Here is a 26,931-nt window from a genome sequence, read left to right on the forward strand (position 1 = left end):
TAGACTGGGAGCAAGAGAAAACTCTTACAGAATTCTAATTAATAAACATAGAAAAAAAAAGGAATTAGGAAATCACCATTTGACAACCACTAAAGTTATAACTATTTAAGGCAAGAACCACCAATGAATTTTAAAATCAGTGAGTGAAAGTATAATAAAACAGAGCTACAAAATAACTGACCTGAACCTTTCTAAAACATTAATGTAATGAAAGACAAAAAAGAAAAAATTAGAGAACTGTTCCAGGTAAAGAGACTTGATAACTGAGTGTAATGTTTAATCACAGATCAGATCCCAATTTTTTATAAAAATGTATTTTCTTTTGCTGTGTAACGTTAGTAGGAAAACTGGTGAAGTATGTTTAATACTGCACCAATGCTACAGATTTTGATAACTGCACTCTATATAAAAGAATGTCTTGTTTTTGGGAAATACACACTGAAACACTTAGATACAAAGAAACATCATTTCTGCCATTTACTTTAAAATGTTTCAAGGAAAAAATGTACTTGTATATAAATATACATAAAGAACTCATCACAAAACAAATGTGGTAAAATATTATTTGGGGACAATGGGTAAAATATACACAGGAATTCTTTGTATTATTTTTGCTACTTTTCTGTAAGTCTAAAATTATTTTTAAATAAAGTTTAAAAAGCAAAATGCTATATAGTAAGAAAGTAGAATATATTGTATAAAAACAAACACATTAATTTAAAACATTATGATTCAGTATCTAAAAATTTTCACTCTATCTCTAGAACCCCTATATGATGATTAACTCCTCTATACCTTCAGCCATTTTATAAAATGATCTCTCCACATTTAACTGAACTCCAACTTTCCATGAATGGGACTACATCCCTCAGAGCCCTTTCAAATAAGACTGCTAATCCTCACCTCTCTCCCTCTTATCTGGGAACAAGACAAGGAAAATTTTCTCGGATATTTTCAATTCTAGATCAAGAGGCTCTTTTGAAGTTCACACTGTCCATATAGCCTGCCAGACTCTCTATCACCCTATTCTTATCAGTGGCATTGACAGGAGTCCATTTATTCCCAGGGAGTAAGATTTATAAGCCAGCTCTCCACCCACAATATCATCCCCTCAACCTTAAATCCTACTGTAATATAAGACAACTAAACCATCCTAACACCTCAGCTACAAAACAAGAAGTAATGATATCTAGAGTTGGGTGGTTCAGTACACCTCAGTTCTCTATCCTCTGACAGAATGCCTGATCTGGTTGGTCACCCAGAACTGCTTCTTCTCAAAAACATTACATTCACACAACTTGGTTCTTGATCCCAACCTCCTGGCCTCAACATTTTTCATTCCTTACTTCCACTGAGCCTATTTTCTGCGCCCTCTATTCCCCCCTACATGGTTTTACCTTCTACCCTATGTAGTCTGGACTATAAAATGCATAACTTGCATGACATTCAACTGCACCCTCAGTTCTCTAGTCCTCTTATCCTTGGCCACATCTATCCCATTAAGACTCAATTTGGGATAAGTCTGCCTACTGCCTTCTGGTGGAAGAGGAAAACAAACCACGTGACTATGTAGATGGCTGCCACAGCAAATTTAGTTTCCAATTCCAACAAGGCCAACAGAGTTCACTGACATCGTGGCAGGTGTTCCAATTCCACCATTCTCCACTTCCAACCATGAGACTCTCAGTCAAAGTCTTTGCTTCCTATTTCATGTAGGAAAATAAGCTTTCAAGCAAAAATTCCTTTAACTTCTCTCCTCTGCAGCTCTAAACTTAGCATTATGGCATCCATCCTAACTTATGTTCTTCACTCCCAAATGCCAGACAACTGTACAGAGAAGATCTTGCCTCCCAAAGGACTGTTTTTTCTTTAAATTCTCTCTCCTTCCTTTTCAACACTGACTTCTTTCTCCCTACCCACGTGTATATTCTATTCACACCATAATTTCAAGAGAGGAAAAAAAAAAAAAACCTCCCCCAGCTAAAAATAAACACTTTTTCTTCTGCTTTTTGAACTATTTCCATAGCTCCCTTCTTTCCTTTAGTGACAAACATCCTGAAAAGAAATACATATACGTATGTATATACTCCCATTTTCTGCACTTTTTTTATTTCCTCACCAATTCATGACCATGTGGCTTTCACCCAAATATCTCTTGCTTAGAACAATGACCTTCTAATTATTAAATCTAAAAGCCTATTTTCAGTCCTTATACTATTTAAATATTTAATATACTCAACACACTTAACTGTACTTCTAATTAGTTTTTCTTTAACTATTCCCTTCTGATTTTTCCTCTATCTTCCACCATTCATTCTGTTTCTTTTGTAAGGGGCTTTATTCTCCTCAGCCAACTTTAAAGAGTCTTATCTAAAACTAAATCCAGAACTACGGATACTGTCTCTGACCCAGGGACTGGACTGAAGCTGGATAGTGTGTAATTGGTTTGGTTTAAGTTTCATTTGCAAGGGCATTAAAGCAATTAACCCCATGTAATACTGTTAGAGTTACCATTAGAAAAATTATTTTGTCCTTTTTAAAAATTAGCATGATGTACTGTCTTATTTAATTTCACATCTTTTTAGAAGAAAAGTTAGTTGCTAAACGAATAAACTAAAAAAAGAACACGATTTGATGCCAGGAAATCTAAATTTAAGATATAGATCCACCACCTACCAGCTGGATAACCTTGATGTTATTAATCTCTTTGAGCCTCTTTTTCTTTCTATGATTCATGCATTTTCATTCAGTCAATTAATCATTCATCATTCAGCTAACATTTACTAAAAGCCTAATATGTTCCAGGTACAATATTGGGTGTAGGAAATAGGTGCAAATCCCATCTCATTAATCGCTACAACTTCTAGCTTCTAACTAGAAGCTCTGAGGCAAGGCCATAATAAGTATGACTTCAGCAAGAGGGATAAAGGAAAAGTCAACATATTCTATCATAGGCAAACCAAGGAGCCGAAACCAGTAAGGACCAGGCCTGAAACACCAACTTCCTTCACAGAAAGTTTCATTCTTCCCTCAACAAACTCAGAGAAGCTAACAACAGAATACTCAAGCAAAATTAAATACAGTAACATCAATTACTTAGACATACTGTTGTTAGTGATTCATCCAGGAAGCATAGCAAATGCCAAGACACCACTACAGACGATAGTTAAGGGGTTGATCCATCAAAATGTTATATGCTAAAGCAAAAACTCCAAAGTTGGCCACTAAATCTAAACACATAATTTGAATAACTTCAGAATATCGAAGACGAACACACATACACACACTATCACTCACTCTTTCTGTTTCCCTCTCTCAAAGTTAGCAATCATGTAACCCCCATACTGATTCACCAAATCACATTTTTTAACACACTTCACTTTTTAGAGATTTAGATTCACAATTAAAGTCCACATAAGGTACAGAGCTTTCCCATATACCCCCTTTCCCAACACAGGCAACGCCTTCCCCATTAGCAACATTCCTCATCAGCAAAACATCTGTTATAACTGATGAACCTATAGTAACATATCATTTTTACCCAAAGTCTACAGTTTACATTAGAGTTCACTCTTGGTGCTGTTTCTATGGGTTTCGACAAATGTATAAGGCATCCACCATTACAGTACCATACAGGGCACTTTCACTGTCCTAAAAATCCTCTGTGCTCCACCTATTCATCCCTCCCTCCACACTAACACCTGGCAACCACTGATTGTTTTACTGTCTCCATAGTTTTGTTTTTCCAGAATGTCATACAGTTTAAATCACATAGTATACAGCCTTTTCAGACTGGCTTCTTTCACTTAGTAATATGTATTTACATTTCCTCCCTGTCTTTTTGTATTTGGACAGCTCATTTCAATCTGGTTCTGAATAATAATCTGTTCCCTCTCTGTCTCACAGTCTATCCATTCATCTATTGACAGCCATCTTAGTTGCTTCAAAGATTTGGCAAATATGAATAAAGCTGCTATAAACATACATGTGCATGTTTTTGAATGGACCGTAAGCTTGAAACTCCTTCAGGTAAATATCAAGAAGCATGACTACTGGATAGTATGGTAAGAGTATGTTTAGCTTTATAAGAAACTGTCAAACTATCTTCCCAAGTGGCTGTACCAGTTTGACTCCCACCAACAAATGAGAGTTCTTGTTTCACATCCTCACAAGAATCTGTTGTCCACGTTCTGGATGTGGGCCATTGTTAACAGGCATGCAGTGGTCCCTAGTTGTTTTAACCATCATTTCAAAATGATGCAGAGTATCTTTTCATTTGCTTACTTGCCATCTGTATATCTTCTGTGGTGAGATGTCTCTTAAGGTTTTTGTCCTGATTAATAGGGTTGTATTTTAAGAGTTCTTTGTATATTTTGGATAGTAGTCCTTTATCAGATGTCTTTTGCAAAGATTTTCTCCCAGACTGTGACTTTATTTTCTTGGCAGTATCTTCTGCAGAGCAGAAATCATTAATTTTAATTAAATCTAGCTTTTCACCTCTTTTTTTCCTAAAAAATCATCACCACATCCAAGGTCATCTAGCTTTTCTCTTATGTTATCTTTTAGGAGTTTCATAGTTTTGCCTTTTACATTTAGATGTGTGATCCGTTTTGAGTTAATTTGTATAGAGGGTGTAAAAGTCTGTACTTAAGTTCTTTCTTTTTTTTTTTTTTTTTTTGCATGTGGATGTCTAGCTGTTCAGCACCATTTGTTGAAAAGACTATCTTTGCTTCACTGTTTTGCCTTTATTCCTTTATTAAAACCAGTTTACTCTAATTTTGTGGGTCTATTTCTGGGTTCTCCATTCTCTTTCACTGATCTATTTGTCTGCTTTTTCCCCAACACCACACTGTCTTGATTACCATACATCTACAGTTAACTCTTGAAGTTGGGTAGTGTCAGTCCTCCAACTCTGTTCTTCTCCTTTAATATTGAGTTGGCCACTCTGAATCTGTTGCCTCTCCATGTAAATTACAGAATTTGTGTGTCAATATTCACAAAATAGTTTGCTTGGATTTTAATTTGGATTTCACTGAATCTACAAGTCAGGTTGTGAAGAACTGGCATCTTGACAATATTGAGTCTATCTATCCGTGAACATGGAATATATTTCCATTCATTTAGTTCTTTGATTTTTTTCAAAGTTTTGTAGTTTTCCTCATATAGATCTTATCCATATTTTGTTAGATTTATACTTAAGTATTTCTTTTGGGGGGATGCTAACAGTATTATGTTTTTAATTTCACATTCCACTTGTTCATTGCTAGCATTTAGGAAAACAGTCTTTTGTATATTAACTATTTATCCCGCAATCTTGCTATAATCACTTCCAGGAAGGTTCTGTTTTATTTTGGTTTGTCTATTCTTTCAGATTTTCTACACAGATAATCAACTCCTCTGTAAACAAAGATAATTCTATTTCTTCCTTCCCAATCTATAACTTTTATTTCCTTTCTTGTCATATTGCACTAGCTAGAACTTCTAGTAGGATGTTGAAAAGCAGTGAAGAGGACATCCTTGCCTTGTTCTTGTTCTAATCAGGAAAACTTTCAGTTTCTCATTACTAAGTACAAAGTATGATATTTGATACAGGTTTTTAGTAGATGTTCCTCTCTATCACTAGATTGCTTAGAATTTTATCATGAATGGGTGTTGGACTTTAATGCTTTTTCTGAAGCTGTTATATGATCATGTGATTTTTCTTCTTTAGCCACTGATGTAACGGATTACATTAATTAATTTTTGAATGTTGAACTACCCTTGCATACCTGGAAAAGATCCCATTTGGTCATGGCACATAATTAATTTTACACATTGTTGAATTTTACTTGTTAATTTTGTTGAGGACTGTTACATCTGCATTTATAAGAACTATTGGTCTGTAGATTTCTTCAAATGTCTTGTCTGGCTTTGATATTAGGGAAATGCTGGCCTCAGAGAATGAGTCAGCCTTCAATTTTCTGGAAAGACTGTAGAGAATTGAAATAATTTCTTCCTTAAATTATTGTTAGATGCTATCGTTTGAGCATGTCCTCCAAAACTCCTGTGATAGAAATTTAATCTCCAGTGCAACAATGTTGAGAGATGGAATCTCCAAGAGGTGATACGGTCATGACAGCTCCGTCCTCATAAACGGATTAATGTAATCAGTGCAGGAGTAGGTTCTTGATAAAAGGATGAGTTCAGTTCCCTTCTTCTTTCTCTCATACCCTCTTGCCTTTCTACTTTTTGATGTGGAATGACATGGCACCAAAGCTCTCAACGGATGGCAGTACCTTTAATAATGAACTTCCCAGCATCCAAAACTGTGGGAAATAAATTTCTTTTCTTATAAACTACACAGTCTGTGGTATTGACATGGCAGCACAAAATCAGACTAGGACAGAAGAAATCTCCAGTGAACCCATTCGGGCCTGGTGCTTTCTGTTTTGAAAGGTTCGTATTTCTTTATTTTTGTATTAATAATACCCATTTTCACGTTATACTGATCATTATAATGCCATATCTCTAAAGGCACTAGACAATTTAAAAACACTGCCATACTGAGGTTTTTAAAGAAAACAACATGACTAGCATTTTCTAGTAAAAATGTAAAAACCTGAATTTCATTACTTCATTTGTCTGCAATAGGAACTAAGATGAACAAGGTAAAAAGATTTACACCCAGGTTTAACGGTCTCTAAATTCAAGTTCTTTCTATTTTAAGATGCCTCCAATAAAAATTCACAGGTAGTAATCTACCCTGCCCCTCCCTCTCAGCACAAATTGACCTTTATGAGTATTTGTAAAGCTGATTTGAATGTACACACTCAAACACACACATACACACACATCTTTGAATCCATCCACCCACTTCTCCTTAGTGACACTACCCTAATCCAAGCCACTATTATCCTTTACCTAAACTACTGCCATAGCTTCCTAAATAAATTGCAGACACTGACATCTGGGAGGGTCCCACAGAAAAGGCTGGTTCACCAAGACATGATAAAACATCGAAACCAAGATCAACAAGTACACACACACACACACACACATCACAGATATAGGATATAAATGGGCATGGAAGGAACACCCAAATTTAAAGAAAATTTCCAACATGAAAGAAAAAACAAAAATACTAGGGGGAAAGTTAATGCAGTGAGTATGAAAAAAAAAAAAAAAAAAAAAAACTCAAATATCTACAGTTGGTTCTACTTCCAGCATGGCAGTAGCCCCCTATAGTCCAGCCTTCCCAACTGAGAGCAATTATGAACTTAGGACAAAATATAAAAAGAATTTTAAAAAATTAAAAAAATACAACTACCTGGGCATTCTCAATATTAAAAAAAGACAGGCAAGGATGTAGAGGGAAGCTAAAACTTGGAAAAGTAACCTGTACCAGGTAAGTTTCCCTTTCTTTTTGCAGCTTTGTTCTAAGGTAAAGCCACAGTTATGGAGAGGAACAGAGGCATAGGATGCTAAAATCCCACTAGAAACCCTATTCTAGCCAGAGGAAGCATGGAAGGGAGCCCATGCAAACTAGAAAGTAAGGGGAAACCATTAACCCTTAAGCCATGCATATGTAGGACTGATCCAAAACTGATACTAGTAAAAGCCTAAGGACCTGAGCTAAGATTTGAATCACTGCACACAGCATAAGAGACCCAGCTTACAATCTGAATCTATGAGAGCTGATTGCCTGCTAAAACAAAACAACCAACATTCTCCAGAGGACCACAGCAAAACATTCAGAAGATCCAGAATAAAATCTAAAATTACTAGAATACTCAAAATACAAATCATTCTCTGGGGGAAAGGCAATTAGCGGATGCCAATCACAAGGCAATTCAGGTTACAGTTAACATATAAGGATTATAAAGCAAGTATTATAACTACGTTCCAGGAAACAAAGTAAATTACTTTGAAATCAATTAAAAGACAGGGAATCTCAGCAGATACACAGAAAATATAAAAAATAAACCAAATAAATATTTTAATATGGAAAAATATATGAAATAAAAATTCACTAATGGGATCAATGGCACAATTAAGAGGAAATAAATGGTAAAATTATAGAATTTACCCATTATAAAAGGCAGAAAAGAAAAAAGATCGAATGAAATTGTAATACAACAGAGCCACAGTGAGTTTAAACCCTTTAAAAGTTTTTTAAATGTAGAATTTGGGGCTGAAAGGAAATGACAGAGATCAGGGCAGGAAAAAAAATTTGAAGAAATAATGGCCATAATTCCTCACATTAGTAAAAGAAGTCAATTTACAAATTCAACTTTAGTGAGGCCAAAACAATAAATTTAAAGAAAGTTACACCTAGTATTATCATTACACAACTTCAAAAAAATCAAAGATAAACAGAAGTTACTAGATGCAGCCTCTATACATATATAGAAACCATGACTCAAATAATTACAGCTTTCTCATCAGAAACCATGGTGGTCAGGAGGAAATGAAAGAATGTCTTTATAGACCTAACAGATAAATACTCAGCCAAGAGTTCCATACCCTAAGATATATATCTAGACACTTAAGGAATGAAGGCAAAATAAAGACATTTTCAGATTAAGGAAAGTTCAGAGAATTGACAAGCAGCTGATCTGCACCTTAAAAAATGAAGTTCTTAAAGAAGTTCTTCGGATTAAAAAGAAATTAATAATACAGGGAAACTTGTGTCTTCAGGAATGAATACAGGGCACAGAGAATAGTAAATATCTCAGGAAATATAAAATATTAATTTTTTCTCTTAAGTTCTTTAAAATGTTATGATTTAAAACAAAAATTATAACATTATCTGGTGGGATTTCCAACATAATACATATGACAACTATCACACTGAAATTAGAAGGTGCTGGAGAGTAAATGGATCTATGTGGTTAGGAAGTTCTACATTTTATGTGAAGTAACACAATATTAATGTTAAATATACATGCCTAACCTTCACACTTTCTTGTAATCTAAGAGCAAACGTGGAAAGCTAAAAGGCAACAGAAATATTGAAAGGGACACTAAAACTTTTTTCATAAATCAAATGATCCAAAAGAAGACAGAAAAGGGTAAAAAGAGGAACAAAAAATCAGAAAAGATAAAAAAAACAATGTAACAGTAGACGTAAATCAATCATATCAACAATTACATTAAATACAAACACTCCAATGAGAAGGCAGAAGCTGTTAAAAGTAGGACCTAACTATAAGGTACCAACAAAAGACACATTTAAAGGACCTAGATAGGTTGAAAGTAAACAGAAAAAGATACACCACACAAAAATATTTAGGTTGTTGCAAAAGTATTTGTGATTTTTGTCATTTGAAAGTATTTCAAAGCAATGGCAAATACTGCAATTATTTTTGCACCAACCTAAATATAAAATAAGAAGCCTATGTTAGTATCATGTAAAATAGACTTGAAGACAAAGATCACTATCAGAGATAAAGTGGGACATTTCATAAGAGAGCAAAATTTAGAAAACAAGAAACAGAGCATTAAAGGATCATTAAATCATTTCAGATTTTAATAACTCTTCTTCAGCAATTAGTAGAACATAAAAACAAAATCAGTAGAGACATAGAAGATCAGAACAATACTATGAACCTGATCTGACATTTTTAGAACACTACATCCAACAACTGAAGAATATACATTATTTTCAAGTGCACACAGTATATTATCAAGTTGGATATATTAGCCCATAAAAATGTCTCAAGAAATTTAAAGTGAATAAAATCAAATTAGAAAATTAGATTTCAAGAAAAAGATCAAATAAGTAGAAATTAGACACACAAAAAAAGTAAACCATAACACAAAGAGAAAAACAGTAAATAAGGTAAAAACAGAAATTGGTAACACAACAACAGAAATTTAACAAAGTCAAAAGATGATTCTTTAAAAAGATCGATAAAATTGACAGAAAATCACAGCTAGACCATTTAAGGAAAAAAGAATACAGAAGATCTCCAATATTAGGAATGAAAAAGAGGTTATTATCACTACAGGTATTACAGACATTAAAATGACATTAAAATGAGCTTTATGTCAGCAAACTCAATGTCTTAAAAAATGTTTAACCTCCCAAGTATCCCTTCTTAAGAACCTATGGGAAAACATCTTCCAGCAAAATAAACGAGTAAACAAAAACAACGAAAGACTTATAGTGCAACAAACAGGAAATATAACACATCTACAGGGAAAAGTCTCAGTATGACCGCTGTGCATCAGGCCTAGACAGCAAACAGTACAGTTGAAATAGGAGAATAGAGGGCTCTAGGAAGAATGTCTTCAAAGAAAAAAGGAAATAATCCAATGCCTCTGACCATGCAAAAATTAACATGAAAAGTAAGTTGGGGAAAGTCACCAGAGGATATGCAAAAAATTAACAATAGATATGTAGATAACTAAAGAAATAAAAATTAAGCAACCCCATGAAACATTTTTTAAATTATACAAAATATACTGCTTAACTCAGTGATGAGTTATTTTTTCAGTCATAAAATGTAAATATTAGTCACTGATTTAAGCAAAAATTAGATGGTTTTCATACATTTAATCCTCACAATAATTCTGAGATAGAATTCTGTACTGTCCGTACTTTACAGATGAGGAAACTACAACATAGAACAGTTGGCCCAAGGTCACAATGTTTTTGAGAAGTCAAGACTTGAACTCGAGGCAGGACTACAAAGATCATGATTTGGGTAGGGAAAGCAAGGACATGTAAGAAAGCAAAATAAAATTAATAAAAATAAATTAGTGGCTGAAACTGTGTATGTTAAAAATACAGAGTAAAATAAAGCAGCTGAAATAGTTCGAAGGTTTTCTGGGTTCTTCCCCTACAAGGAGAAAAACTTACAAGATAAAGGGTGAAAAGGAGATTGCTGTTTTTAATTATTTGTCTTTTGGTGCTCGGAATTTTAAAACTGTACATGTACTACTTGACTTTTTTTTAATATGACAGTTAAAGAAAACTTACCTACAAGCTAAACCCAGCCCAATGAAAGGTTACTGAGTTGTGGGTGCTACACAATCGGCTGGGTTCACTGTAGCAGACTTTTATGCTATACCATCCATGCTCCCTATGTCTGGCATTGTCATAAATAAAATAAAGTTGGCTATCATAAAGGTTTTATTTCCCAGGATCCTTGATGTATTTTAACTCTGTTGCTATGTTTACGGTAATAAAATTTGTCCTCTAAGCTTTCCTGCATAAACTTGAACAGAAACTCCCCTGGATAGTCTTCTGTAAAATGAGTACATTGAAGAAAATGATCACTAAGGACTCCTCTACTTCCACAATATCTGGAAACAATTTCCTTTTCTCTTTTCATGGGTAGACAAAATAACCTAACCATGGTTACTGTCTTGCAAATGCAAGCCATGGGTTACAAGAGGAATTATTCAAAAATACCAGAACTCATCTAAACTGATTAATCAGCACTATTATAAAAGCAAAGGATACATCCTAATTATGAACATCAAGAATATCAACAGTATATAGGCTGTGCAAAACATTATTACTTTTATAGCACAGAATTCTGTAAAACTACATATCGCTTTATAAACATAAGAAAATATACCAGTATCGCCATGCATACACTTGGAGTCATTCAGAAAAGACATCCATTTATTTCTTTAATAAGTATTTATTTTTCACCTGTAACAGGACCAGTACAATGACATAAACTATTATAAACCAGACAGATCTAAGCCCTGCTTCCCACTGAGTTTACAATCTAGTGAGGAAGTACACACCATGAAATAAGGGCTATAACAAGGATAAGTGCACACTGTTAAAAGAACACACAGAACTTGAAAGTAAAGAGCAGGAAATGGAGATGGGGAGGTAAAAGGGAAGGAAAGGTTTTTCGAAGAAAATAACATCTAAATATAGATCTGAATACAGAATTGAAATTAGTCCTGGAGGAAGGAGGGAGAAAAGAAAAAATGGGAAAGATACATTTAAAAGCTACAAAGCAAGAGATAGCATGATTTGGGATGGTGATAGAAGAAACAAAAGCATTATAGTTTAAAACATGGCCAAAGTACGCAATGCAACAACAAAGTAGGCAGGGATGAGGTATGCAGGTGCTCCTGTTACTCTCTAAAGGTTAAAAACAAAAACTTAAAAGGGTCTTAAATGTGTCCAGGAACAGTGGCTCATCTATGTAATCCCAGCACTTTGGGAGGCCAAGGCAGGAAAATGATTTGAGAACAGACTGGGCAACATAGTAAGATTCTATCTCTAAAAAAGAAAAAAAATCAGCCAAGTGTGGTGATGCATGCCTGTAGTCTTAGCTACTCAGGAGGCTGAGGGGGAAGACTGCTTGAACCCAGAAGGTTGGGTCTGCAGTGCTGTGATCCACCAGACTGCACTCCAGCTTGGGTGACACAGCGAGACTCTGCCTCAAAAAACACAAAACTCTCAAGTGTTATGTCAAGACTCTTCCCTTTGGAGAGAAATCACACAAAAAGTCATCTGATATAGATGAAAGCTCTCCCGAGGTGAGGAGAACAAATGTTCTATAAAAGCTGTCACTTTGAACACTTGTAAAGCAAGGAAGAAAAGAAAAAAAAAGGTGTCACTACTGGATTTCCTCAGTCCAATATCCAACAGGCTATATGTCCTAAGACCCCTAAAATTAGTAAAGGGGTTAATACCATCACATTGAAAGGTTCTTTTACACAATGAACTCCAGTTCACTCCCTTATTCTCAAAACCTCTGTCCAAACAGCACAATTTCTTTACATAATGTTATGAGTAATTCTGGAGAAACATCATAGACGAACTAAACCACAGCACATTACTGAACTTTTAAAATATTAAACTGTACATGTTCAAACAAATCTTAAAAGCAAGCAAGTCAAAACCCTGAAATAATCTGATAGTAAATCTTAGACTACTGCAGCATTTCCCAACTTGCATTTAGCAAGTCTTTAACAAGAATTTTACCCACACCCTAATTCCGGCTAAGTGATCAAACATCTGAAAGTTCAAAACCATAACAACAAGGCCCAAAAACAGAGACATACAATGATTTACAATTACATAGCCTTAATTACAGTGATCTTGTCAGTAAATTTACACTGACTAAACGTCAGCATAAGATTCCATACCATTCCACAGTTAATTAAACTCAAGTTAGGCCGACATATATAGAATACAAAATCCTAAAATAACATAATGTGGATACACATACAATTGAGCAATGTTTTAGAATGAAAGTCAGATATTAAGAAAATAGTAAGAAGAAAATATAATCAATATAAAAAAGATGAGGAAAATCAAACCAGTATTCACAACTCCAAAGTTTATGAAAGTGATAAGGAGGGCCACTGCATATGGCTTCATGGGCTACTTATTGAACAACTCTACAGGACACCATTCAGAGAGAGAGGAGAGGCGGAAGAAGACTAAGCAATATATTTTAAGCTGGAAGAGAATGCAAAAAAAAACAACCACCACCATCACCCCCGCCTTAAAGAGCCCAGGTCTCAGTAGCAGAGACAGAACAAATATAAAAAGGAATGAAATAACATAGGCAAAGTTTTATGTCTATAAAACTGGCCTTGAACTAGCACCATTCATTCACCTTTATCAAATACTGAAAGTCTACCACATGCCAGGTATGGAAAGATACACAGTAGTGAGCAAAACAGACAAAAATCTCTCTATCATCATGAGACTTAAATTCAGGGAGGAAGAAGGGAGGTAGGAAATAAATAAGCAAAATATTTGGAATACCAGATGGTGATAAGTACTCTGGATAAAACACAGTGATTTAAAATAAGGTAGTCAAGAATAATCTCAGTGAGGCGATCACACTAACAGAATGAAGATTCCACCATATTTGAATAAGCTGTCTTTGCCACTCTCACAGGCAGTATTATATTCTCTTCTACTATCCACTCATATATCCCCATTCTAGGGACAGACTAGGTGCTTGACTGATTATCAGGTGCAAGTAAGGGATGCAAAACAACCTCACCACATCGTCAGGAATTTATTTAGAGACTGGGTGAAATAAAAATTTAATTTTTCTGGGCCGGGCACAGTGGCTCACGCCTGTTATCCCAGTACTTTGGGAGGCCGAGGTGGGTGGATCACGAGGTCAGGAGATCGAGACCATCCTGGTTAACATGGTGAAACCCCATCTCTACTAAAAATACAAAAAGTGAGCCGGGTGTGGTGGCGGGCGCCTGTAGTCCCAGCTACTCAGGAGGCTGAGGCAGGAGAATGGCGTGAACCCGGGAGGCGGAGCTTGCAATGAGCCGAGATCGCACCACTGCACTTCAGCCTGGGCAACAGAGTGAGACTCTGTCTCAAAAGAAAAGAAAAAAAAAATTAATTTTCCTGAAGCGCCCTTCAACATGCCAAGCTTCAGGACTATATGAGGTACATTCCTATAACATCTACATTGGGGTGGGCAAACTAGAGCAAGCAGGCCAAATCCAGCACACTGTTTTTGCAAGTAGTTTTCTGGAACACAGCCCATTTGTTCATTTTCATATTTGGTATGGATACTGTTGCACTACAATGGCAGATCTGAGTAGCTGTGACAGAGACCACATGGCCTATAAAGCCTAAATACTATGTGGCCCTTTACAGAAAGGGTTTACTAACCCCTGGTCTACATCATCACCACCACCATCCTAAGTAACACAACCTTCAGGGCCATCTTCATGAGCATGTGATCACTGCAGTCACATGGGACCACCAGTCAGGAGAAACTCATGATTGGTGTTTAATACCCTGTGATCACTGTCTTAAAATTCTTAATAATTTTATCTCTAAATATCAGTTTTGTAAGTAAACTCCAATAGGACTCCAATGGAGCATGTGCCGGGGCCTGACACCTCAGCTCACCAGCAGTCTGCCTCTCCAGGAAGTGTTCTCACTCAGTTGAACCCTTCTGCTCAGTCTGACCTCCCAGTCCTCAATCCACAACTCGGGGAAAGGCAAGGTGACAGCCATCTCCACCCTAGGCTAGAAGCACCCTGGCAAATTTCAGAGGGTGGCCTCTTGCCTATCACTGATGTAGGTAATGAGCATGTCCTGACGTGGAGACTCCATATTTGCTTGGGGGTCCGTAGACCTGTACAAAGACGAGGTCTGCAGAAAGGGGAGCTTGACTTCCTCATCACAGGCCAGGGCCCCACATTTTCATTCAGCATTAGACTTTGCAAATCATGTAGGTGGACCTAACTGCTTTCACAAAACAATTATAAACTAGAGTTATAAATGAGAGTTGCATTCGTCTATCAAATCCAGCATGAAATTTGTTTCTGTTTTGTCCCATTCTACTCTAGGCCATCCCCTTAACTTTGCTGCAGCCATAGAGCTTTCCTCCTATATCTTCAATCAACAAACTCATTTCCACTACAGGTTACTATTACATTTACAATATTCATCAACTAGAACTAGATCTTCACATTTCAATCAAGTCTGCCTGACTGTCACAACTTCAGAGTGGATGGAGTTCCCTGACTAAGCTGATCCCTATCTACTAAGGGGTCAAATTGACTGGTGTGGTACATCATCTCCAAAGATGGCCACTATCGCTTTCTTCCCTCCATGTATGTGCATGTTTCTCCCCCACTGACAGACGGAATTTATTCCTTCTTCCTTTGAATTTAGGGGGTCTTACAACTGCTCTGACCAGTAGGACACTGCAAAAATGACATTATGAATTTCCAAGCCCAGGCCCTGAGAACGGCAGCTTCCTCTTCCTTTTATGCTGTGGGAAGCCAAGGTCACATCAAGAGGGCACACAGAGGAGAACTGAGATGCTCAAGTCAACAGTCCCAGCTGAGCTCCCAGAAAATAGACAACATCAACTGCAGTCAACTGAGTGAGATATCTTGGAAATTCCAACCCAATCAAGCCCCAAAATGGCTCCAGCCCCAGCTAACACTATGTAGCTAGACTCAACAATTCCCTGATCACACTCAACCCATGGAATCTTAAAAGAAAATAAAATGCTTGTATTTAGAGATGATTGTTACACAGCAATATAAAACTAAAACACCCAAGTCTGAATACCAACTCCATCACAGCTGGGCCTTTATTTAACTTGTGTCTCAGGTTTCTCATCTGCAAAATGAGGATAATGACATTATCTACTTCATAGAAGTGGAAGGATTAAGTGTGCTAATATGTATAAAGCATTTAGCAGCATTTTATTAATATCATGTAATTACTGTTCTATTATTGCTATTTCATAATTGATAGAATGTATTATTTATTCCATCAACTTGCTTTATTTTCTTCAAAGAATTTATTACTATCTGAAATTAGGCTTACTTATCTATCTGCACTCCCTCCACCAAAGCATGAGCCATGAGACAAAAACTTAACTGTCTTATTCACCAACACCTAAAACAGAAGCAGACAGAAGTACTTCTTAAGCTATTATATGCCAGATGAATGAGTTATAGGATCTTTGTTTCATAATTAATAACGATATCTAAAAACTGCTCCCATATCTTTAGCATAAATCTGACAAAGGGCACTCAAAAACATAAGCTATAAATTATAATATGGTATTTTCATGATACAATTCCAATGCATTTATTTGCCACTACACATATAGTCCTCCAGTACTAGATCATGTACTGCTCAAATGTACCTAAGCAAAGGCTACCATTTGATTCAGCACTGTTCAGGTGTGTACTCATTTGTATAATTTTTTTTAATGAGCTAAACTCAAACAAATAAATAACATATTTACAGTTAATATCATGACATGCACAAAAATAGCAAGAGAAACTTTAATCTGGGGTATGTTTAAAAGCAATTTACCCTCGCAACCCAAATTAACATAAAACTGGTCTTCAAGTTAGAAGCAACAACTTGGTATACAACACATTTGAGTATCGGTGTACAACTTGGTGTACTACTTAGTATACAACATATTTGAGTGTAAATTTCCTCAATTAGTTTTTTCAACATGTAAAGATCTATTTTAAAGATGAAATAAAAATCAGACATTGAGAGAACCCTGACACACCTTTGAGAAAAAGCAAGAGTCTACAAGGTTAGCAAGACACACGAACACATAATTCAGTATAACAAATTATCCTAACTTTCTTCTGCCTTGATGCTGATGACAGAGATAAGAAGCTCTCTTTACCTCCCTCTTCCAATTATAGATTCGAAGGAGTTTTTACATTTAAGAACAGGATTTTATGAGGCAAACAAACCAGAGAGAGTACAGAACTTCAGATGAGAAATGAGTGCATAAAAATTAAGAAGACAGATTGCTGAGGTATGTCACTGTGCAGGTAGGGGGGCCCATTCAAAAAAATCTGTATGCTAAGAACAGAAATTTTAAACTTCAAAAATGTAATAAACCCACCAGAATGGTTAAAATTAAAAAGACGGACAGCAGCAGAATGTTTGCAAGTGTGTGGAGCAACCAAAACTTTCATACATTGATGGTGGAAGTATAAAATGGCATAACTACTTTGGAAAAAAGTCTGGTGGTTTCTTATAAAATTTAAACATACACCTACCCTATTACTCAGTAATTCCACCCATGGAAAATAAAAACATATGTCCACAAAAAGATTTATACAAGAATATTCATATCAGCTTTACAAAAAGATTTGTACAAGAATATAACAGTTTTACTCATAACAGCAAAAGAAAACTAAAAACAACCCAAATATCCATCAATAGCAATGGATAAACTGCAGTGTATTCATATGATTTATATGATGAAAAATATACAACAAAAAGGGATGAGCTACTGATATACACAAAAACATAGATCAATCTAAAAAAGCTCATGCTGAATGAAAGAAGCTTTGTAGACTACACGCCATATGATTCTAGAATAGGCAAAACTAGGTAATTTGAAGTGAAAAAATCAGAACAGTCACCTGGGGGGTAGGAATTGATCTAGTAAGGATAATAAAGGAACTTTCTACGGTGATGGTAATGTTCTGTATCAGGTCAATAAAATTTATCTGTAAAAGGTAGTGGTACAAACTGAATGTCTGTGTCTCTCCAAAATGTATATGTTGAAACCCTAATCACCAGAGTGATGTTATTTGAAGTTAGAGCCTTTGGGAGGTAATTAGGTTTAGATGAGGTCATGAGGGTGGGGTCATTATGATGGATGAGTGTCTGTGGTAACATCACGGAGTGTACTTTTGCTAATCTAGATTGTATATATGGCCTCCTACACACTAGGCCGTATGGTCTAGCCTATCGCTCCCAGACTACAAACCTGTACAGTAAGTTATTGTATTGAATACTATAGGCCATTGTAACACAACAGTATTTATCTAAATTTATCTTACAGGACCCCAGTATATGAGGTCCCTCATTGAATGGAAAGTCATTATGCAGTACATGAATGTCCTCAACTCTACCACTGTAAATGAATGGGCACGGCTGTGTGCCAATAAAATGTATTTACAAAACCGGGAGTTGGACCATAGTTTGCTGATCTCTGCTCTACATGTCAAAGGTGGTTTGGGTTACATGAGTATATGAATTTGCCAAAGTTCATCCACTAGGCCATATAAGATTTGTGCATTTCAATATACACTGATTTTACCCCAAAGAAAAAGAACCATAAACAAATATTAAAATGTAGGCTAATGAAAAATACGTGGCTTGCATGCAAGTACACTGATCCCTGCAACTTCCTTCAAAAGGATCAAACAAAAAAAGATGGATTGATACACAAAACAAATAAAATAAACTGTTAACAACTGTAGAGCCTACAATTTGTATGGAGGTTAACTGTACAATTCTTTCAACTTTTTTATAAATTTGGAAGTTTAAATATTAAATGTTATTAAATGTTGGGGGCAGGTTCAATAAGGGGCCACTGAAGGTTTTTGAGCAAAATAACAAAAATAAGATTGATACAGGTTGAGTATTCCTTATTTAAAACACTTGGGACCAGAATGTTTTGGATTTCAGACTTTTTTTTGATTTTGGAATATTGCATACACATAACAAAATATCTTGGGAATGGGTCCCAAAGATGAACGTGACTATATGTGCATGAAACAAAGTTGTGTTGAATATGTACGTGTGGTATTTTCCACTTGTGATATCATGTGGTGTTCAGAAAGTTTCAGATTTGGGGGCATTTCAGATTTCAGGTTTTTGAATTAGAAATACTCAACCTGTATTCTACAAATATGATTCACATAGTGCAAACAATTCCTGAGGGATGGTCAAATGAGGAAGAAAGTTAATAGACAATATTCCATGCCAGGTAATGCATCAATATTTAAGGAGAAGGAATTAAGTACAAAAAGAGTTCACTAAGACAAGAAAAGTCAGAAAAAGTCAAGAGAAGTAGGAAGTTTCTTATTATCAGGAATAAGGATGGACTTTCAAAGAACGTTCATACTGTCAATATAACAGAGAAATCAAGCAACATGAGAACTGAAAAGTAGTTACTAGACCATGCAGTTGGGTAACCTCGATAATGTAAAAAAGGTGCGGTAAGAATATAAACCAGATAAAATACACTGATAAATTCCAAAGAAACAAATAAGAGACGATCAAAGGAATAAGGTTGGCAAGAAAAGGTGACAACTAGACAGTAAGGAGAGATAAGAGGCTGCAACACTTCCTTCCAATGGAAAATGAAATGACTATACTGAAAACTCATTATACATTATCTTATCCAGAACATGCACTATTGGGTGAGGCAGTCAGCCATGGGCCTGAATGTCCCTGCACATTCTTGCTGAGTGTGTCAGTCTGTAAAGCTTTCCATTTCCTGATACTGAGCTGTTTCTTCTAATAAGTTACATCGGGAACAAAGATCAGGCAACCACAGTGTGTAACTACCATCCCAGGAAAAGGTAAACTAGTTTGTTTTTTGTTTGCTAAGATATTTGCTGCTTGAAAAACAAACAAACAAACAAAAAACACTGCACCCTTGGTTCTCAGTTCCTCAGCTGTGATGCAAACCCACTGCACGCATCCACATGGACACGCAGCCCCTTTGTGGAATTTGGTAGCTAAGAAAACCTACACAAATATGCTGATGTTCATGCTGCTTGCTATGCCATGAGTAATGATCGGTCTCTAACCTGGAGGTCACCTCTTTTTTGCCAGCAACCGTGAAACATTAACACACTAACTTATTAGCTTGTAAAAAGGGTACTTACTTATCATGTACCAGTCTTTATATGTTTTACACACGTATTATATTATCTTTCACAATAATCCTAGTCAGGTAGGTACTAATATGAGGAAAATGAGGCTTCAAGATGTAAAGTAACTAAGCCAAGGTCTCACAAATTGCAAACAGCACCATCTAATATATAAGCCCAGATGGCTTTAAAACCTGCAGGTTTTTTACCCGCTAATAGGCCTCCTTCAAGCCTCCTTCCCAGCTGATTTATTGAGGGCAACTCTAATTCCCCAGATACAAGAGCAAAGTACTCAGATCTTTGTAGAATGAATACTTCAAAATATGTTCCACAGAAAATTGATATTTTGGAAATGTTAACATAATCTTAAATTTTTAAAAACAAAGAACAAAACAAAACAAAGATTAGGAAGAGCTAGGTTAAAGAAATCTAAATCACTGTCTTTACTGCAGAATTTTTCATGGTTTTAAAATGCTAATATATTGTAAATCTTCCAGTTACACTTACTATCATTCTGAAATATAGTTTGGGAAATTACTGCTACAATCAACATGCCAATTTAACTTGTACACAGAATAAGAAGTCAGCTTGGTACAGGTACAATCTTAGAAGTCAGCTTGGTAGAGGTACATAATCCTTTAAAATAGAGAACTTTGGCCGGGCTCTGTGGCTCACACCTGCAACCCCAGCACTTTGAGAGGCCAAGGCAGGCAGATTATTTGAGGTCAGGAGTTCGAGACCAGCCTGGCCAACATGGTGAAACCCCATCTCTACTAAAATACAAAAATTAGCCAGGCATGGTGGAGCACACTTGTAGTCCCAGCGACTCAGGAGGCTGAGGTAGGAGAATCACTTGAACCTGGGAGGCAGATGTTGCAGCAAGCCGAGATCACGCCACTGCACTCCAGCCTGAGTGACAAAGACTCCATCTCAAAAAATAAATAAATAATAAAATAAGAACATCAAAGTTAGAATGTGGTCTAGCAGCTGCAAGCCAAGTCAACTTCATCAAAGTTAGCAACACTGCTCATTTACAAACGAACAAAACTGAATTTCCCAGAAAATTATGTACCATACCTAGCTTTTTCTGAAATTAGAAGGGAAACAATCAAGAATTTTTGTAGCTCTAAGCTGTTAACTGCTTTACTTAATAAATTTTGGGCGCTTTTAACAATGAAAGGAAAGAAGAGATCACAGAAAAAGTTTCTAGATAAAGCTTGTGTATTGGCTAATGGTAGTAGGTCGTTCTGATGACCCTGAGCATCACTGCTAGCTTTCCAGTATGAAAAGTTGTATTTAAATTCTTTAAATAAGTGAAAAATTAACATTGCATACCATCTCACCCCTAAGTATACTTGCCTATCTCCTGACTTAGTCATCCCTTAACATTCAACAACTCAAGTTGTTTATTGCTCCAGTTTATTAAACATTCCAGTTTTCCCAAAAACTGAGCTAAAGGCAACCACAAAATAGTTATGTTCATCATATAAGCCAGGCGTGAATATTGAGCTGAATATTAAGCCAGTTTAAAAAGTCTACTGAAAACATCAATTCAGCTTTTTCTCTGGCATACACTTAGATGTTATTAATCAGGCCATTATAAACAAAACCAAGAGTTATACTGGATAGATTAAATGACTATGTAAGTTGTGTAACTCTAACACTGTTGCCTTACAAGGAAAACAAATCGATGTCCTACCTACTTAAAGTATTATCTTTAGAGGGACTGGTAGGCATTATCTTTGGAAGAACTGATTTTTGCCCTCTGCTCTCAAGGAACATTCAAAGTCTATGTGGGACACATGGTCAGTTTGAAAAAAATGAGGGGAGGGGGCAGCAATAAAATATGTCCATTTATTTTGAAAGGAGCTGTAGGGAAAACAAGTATCTTAAAACTGAGAGCTACATAAATTAACAGTGTTTTGAGTAGTGACGTGTGTGGGAGAATATGGTTGATGTTTCTAATCTAATAGAAAGCTTAGAAAAATGAAACAAGTTCCACTGCTGATATTATTCAATATTTGTATCATTTTATTTTTGCTAACATTTACAAACCTAGAAATGCCCTTCAAACCATCAAAAGGGTGTACACTTGAAAAATTCTTTCCATACTGGCAGAAACAGTATTTCCCAAGTTGTTGAGAAAAGCTGACAAATTTTCAAAGAATTCGGAATATGGACCTTTTGTAGGTTTTAAAGAATGCAAACCAGTTGAAAAGAGAAGCCTCATGAGCTTTTATCTTAGAAAAATGCAAAATTACATACATTGGGATCTCATCTTACAGTGTCCTTCATTTGCCAAAATGTACTTATTTTGTAGTACATTTTTAATGTAGAAAGTCTTGGCTTATAACTAAGTCTTACATGTGCAAATAGATTTGAAAGTTGAAACCCAGCGCTAACATACCTAAATTTGTAAAATTTTATAAACCATAAATTGCACCACCACTGCTATGTATTATTTATCTCGTCTCCCTCAGTAAATGGGCTGAAAGTTTGTAGAATGACATGCTACGTAGCTGCAACAGCACAACAGCACAGTCTATTGCTCAGTCCATTTTTAACTAAGGTTTACAACAGGAATCTCCAACGTTACCACCAGAATACACAAAGAAAAATATATTTAAAATTTGACACTGAAAATATAGAGGAACACATTTCACTTTTTTCAGCATACAGTTACCAAAGTTTACACAGTTAAGCTGGAAAACCTTGTATTTAACGAAAAATAATTTTTCGAACAAGATTAGAATTTGTTCTACTAAAACTACCTCTGTTTCCCCTCTAGCCAAACAAACAAAAAAGTGGGGATTACAAAAAATACAGTCATTTTTAATACTAACATAATGGAAAAGGACAAAAATGACAAGGTTAACGAGCAGACAAGATCAGCACTATGGCCAGTCTTTCTCTACGGTTCCACAATTCCTAACCCACATTTTTGCCAAATCCCACTCTACACAGTACTTACACCTTCACCCACCTACCCACCCACCCACCCCATTTATGACGGCGATCACCTTCCGGGCAGGTATGTGAAGTCAGCCCCACTTCCAGTAGACAATCGACTAGAATGTCTCAGAAGTGACTGAGTCAGAGAATAAGAAAATTATAAACTGAGCAATTAAAACAGATACAAGTCGTAAGGTGTGCGGAGGGAGGGTGTCTCATAGGGGGCTAAGGGTACGGGTGAGGAGCTAGGAGGAGACTCGGGGCGACAGGGAAGGGTTTCGAAGCAGTCCTAGACAGGAGTGCGCAGGAGAGGCGAGTGAAGCAGCTCCAGTCAGAAAATCCAAAAGAAAACAAAACAAACGCCATAGCGTTTCCTCTGGGAATAACCTGATGAAAGGGACTCTCAGGACGCCCCGGCGGGGGGCAGTCCCGGGAAGCACAGGAGGCCGGGAACTCACCACCTGGTAGCGCCCAGTCCCCGGCTGGTGGTGATCCATCCTGCCCGGCTCTGGATCCGGCTTCCGAGCGGGGGAGTTCTCTCCGTGCTCAGCTCCCTCGGCCACCCCCGTCGACGACGTCGTCGCCGCCGCAGGGCCCCTTCCGCCTCCGTTCCTGCCGCCGCGGTCTCCCGGCGGAAGCTCTTCACTTCCTGTGGCTCCCGCAGCGGCCGCCGAGACCTCCGCGTTGGTCGCGGTTCCGCGGAGGAGCACCGGGGCGCCGCGCGCGCTATTGAGCATGCTCGGACCGCTCGCGCAGACTCGCTGGCTCCGCCGGCGTCCCATCCGCGCCGCCAGTGGGAGGGTATAGCTGGGTGGGAGGAGATGGAAAAGTAAGGCAAGTCCGGGGGAGCTGTCTAGGTTGTCAACCTGTCGAGTGGGCGGTCGCAGAAGGCGCGCGGGGGGCGGGAATGACCCGTCCTTGATTGGGCTTTTCTATGTGCGCGAGTCTCGCGCAGGCACGAGCCAGTGCGCCTTCTCACCACACAGAGACAGAGGCTGACAAGGGATGGGGCCGCGTTCTTAGAACACCTGAGGACAGGTCGCCCGGGTACCCGACACTTCCTCGTATTACTCACCCAGCGTAGGACGTGGGGAGGAGATTCATCTCTAGAACATTGCTAAAACGCTTATTCAAAATCATTCGTAAGATAGGGGATTTTTTAAAGACTAATATAGAGTAGTTCTAGTTTACAGCAAAATTGAGAAGTTACAGAGATATCCCATATACACTTTGCTCCTACGCATGCATAACCCCACCCCCACCCCCGCCATTATCAACATCCCCCAGTAGAGTGGTACATGTGTTACAATTGATGAACCCGAATTGACACATCATCATCACTCAAAGTCCATAGTTACCTCGGGGTTCACTCAGGTTGTTGTATATTCCTCGAGTTATGACAGATGTATAATGGCAGGTATTCATCATTGTAGTATCCTACAGAGTTATCCACTGCCCTGAAATTCTGTGGGATGATTAGAGATGGGGTCTCACTATATTGCCCAGACGAGTGCAGTGGCTGTTCTCAGGCACAATCATGGCTCACTGCAGCCTCGAACTCCTCGGCCCAAGCTATCCACCTGCCTCAGCCTCTGGAGTAGCTGAGACTACAGGTACCAGCTCTTTGGTTACTTTTTAAACTTTTTTCCACTTTTTAGTAATAAGAGATTTAAAAATCCAACGGACTCTCTAGACAGCTCTCAAAGGAAGAGGTCTGCAGAGTTCTAGGTTACTGGAAGGATGTCAGAAGAAAGTAATGAAATCAGATAGGATTATTTTGTGGTAATGCTCAATAATTCCAATGGATTTAACAGCAAGGAATCACTTGGGAGCATTGTTAATAGCATCTCAGTGTCTGCTTAACCACACATGACACGGCATAAAGCATATTTCTCTAGCAAGTAGAAGAGTATGACAGAGCAGTGAAAAGTACCTTTTAACCTGAAGACTAACGTTCTGTACCCTCAAAACTATGGTGCTGCTTGATGTGGCCCAGTTATGTTTTTAAGATAATACCACATTTTCCCTAAATGATCTTACAGTGGAGCCCCCTGAAGGGAAGGAAAGGGATCTGGAGCCCCATTTACTTTATTTCCTTCCTGAATGTCCAGAGGGCATCCTTGAAATGAAGACTGCCACTGGGTGAGCCTAATCAACTGGTTAAAATAGCAAGATACAAAGAAAACCCCAAAAACTCTGAGAGACAGACAACTAAAAAGGTAAGCCTTCCTCGTAGTTTTTAAAGCATTCATCAACTCTTCCTATTTATGCCATTTTGATATGTCTAATAGTAGAAAGCATTACTGTGCTAACAGTAAGAGGCAATGATATCTCATACTTAAATATTGTTAAACTTGCCTTGTTTTGATCTTAATATGTTTTAGTTTCTAAGCCAATAAACATATGCCATTTTATTGGTGTAACTGGTATAAACACTCACTCTCACAATTTCACTCCAAATGGTATTGCTTCTCGATGACCAAAACAACAGCCAGTGTCAGCAAACTGAAATTAGATCCTTATATCACTTACGATCTATAAGATTTATTTAGAACTTAATTTTATATGCATATGTGTTTTCATTAATCATTCATGTGTTCATTTGTTTCTCAAATAGACGGCCACTCAGAGCAGAGACCATTTCTTACACCCAACGCAGCACTGAGAAGATAACCATAAAAATCAAAGACCTGATGAAAAGCAGACATCTCGAATCCTAATAGAGTAACAGATTCTATTTTACCCTCCTCTCAGATTCCCTGAACATTTTGCTAATCTAGTGAAGTAACACATTCAGCAGGAAAGTGTATTTTTAATGAGGAAGAGAAAGGGGAAGGAGAAGTAGAACAACAGCTTACTAGTATAGAGCCCTTTCTAAGCCAGTACTATGCATCTATTATTTTAGCCTCACCACAACTTCATGATATAGGCACAGTTGCACTCCTGGGTTAACAGATGAAGAGGGAAAATAACGCACAAAGAGTTTCATGAACTTGGCTAATGCCAAATCGCTAGTAGGTGATGACAGACATCAGAGCCTCCACCATATTAAGCACTACATTAAGCTGATATTAAGTGTAATGTACCTAATAAAAACAGTCCTTGTCTCTTTCCTCTTCCTAGCCACCACTACTGTGAAACGTGCAGAAGACATAAAAAGATAGCAATGTATCACAAAGAGCCAATCTGACTTCTTTAAATCCCACCTTCTTGATCTATGTAAAATAATGATTCTTATTCATCATCCCCAAAAGAGGCATTCTGAGCTTCTTTTGCCCACTTTACAGCTAAGCCCGTGTGACCTATAATGGACCATTACAAGCAGAGGCACTGAGTTGTCCCACTAGGAGAAACTTACTTGAGACGCGATGGAATAACAATATTCTTTACCATTTTACAGACCTTAAGCAACATCCAGTAATATTTTCAGTCTCTGGTATTATGGTGACAACTCTAGTTATCTAAGGAATTTGCGGTGGTGCAGCACTAGAAGCTACCTCAAGTAGAATTGTAGAATTTTAGTGCACTTCACTAACACCTCTCATTCTGGCCTGATCAATTTTCATCTCCAAACACACAGCCACCCAACATTTTACTAGTGCTGCTCTGCAGTACTGGAGAAGACATGGAGATAAGCTGCCCAGATTCCCTTTCAAGAAAGCACACTCTGCCCAGCTGGAAGGAATGTGGCTGTCAGACAACTTCCAGTTGGTTGCTTTGTCAGGGTCTCCCTCAGCATTCAACCTGAGGAGGTGCTATTTTCAGGGTGGCACCCAGCCACTAACTGAGCAAGGCAGTAGTACAAGGCTCTGGCTATTTTTGCTAGACACTGAAGCCCTTTAAGGGACAAACTTTGCTTCA

General features: G+C 37.3%; 1 protein-coding gene across 1 annotated transcript in view; it reads right to left on the reverse strand.

Moving 5' to 3' along the window:
• Positions 1 to 23,926, reverse strand: part of NDFIP2 (Nedd4 family interacting protein 2) — a 72,424-nt gene extending 48,498 nt beyond the window's left edge. Inside the window, exon 1 of the mRNA XM_023185824.2 lies at positions 23,529 to 23,926. Within this exon, the coding sequence (XP_023041592.1) occupies positions 23,529 to 23,852 (324 nt within the window). The 5' untranslated portion in view covers positions 23,853 to 23,926. The remainder of the gene's footprint in view (positions 1 to 23,528) is intronic.
• Between the last annotated feature and the right edge of the window lie 3,005 nt (positions 23,927 to 26,931).

Source organism: Piliocolobus tephrosceles, chromosome X (genome assembly GCF_002776525.5).
Source record: "Piliocolobus tephrosceles isolate RC106 chromosome X, ASM277652v3, whole genome shotgun sequence".
NCBI classification, from domain to species: Eukaryota; Metazoa; Chordata; class Mammalia; order Primates; family Cercopithecidae; genus Piliocolobus; species Piliocolobus tephrosceles.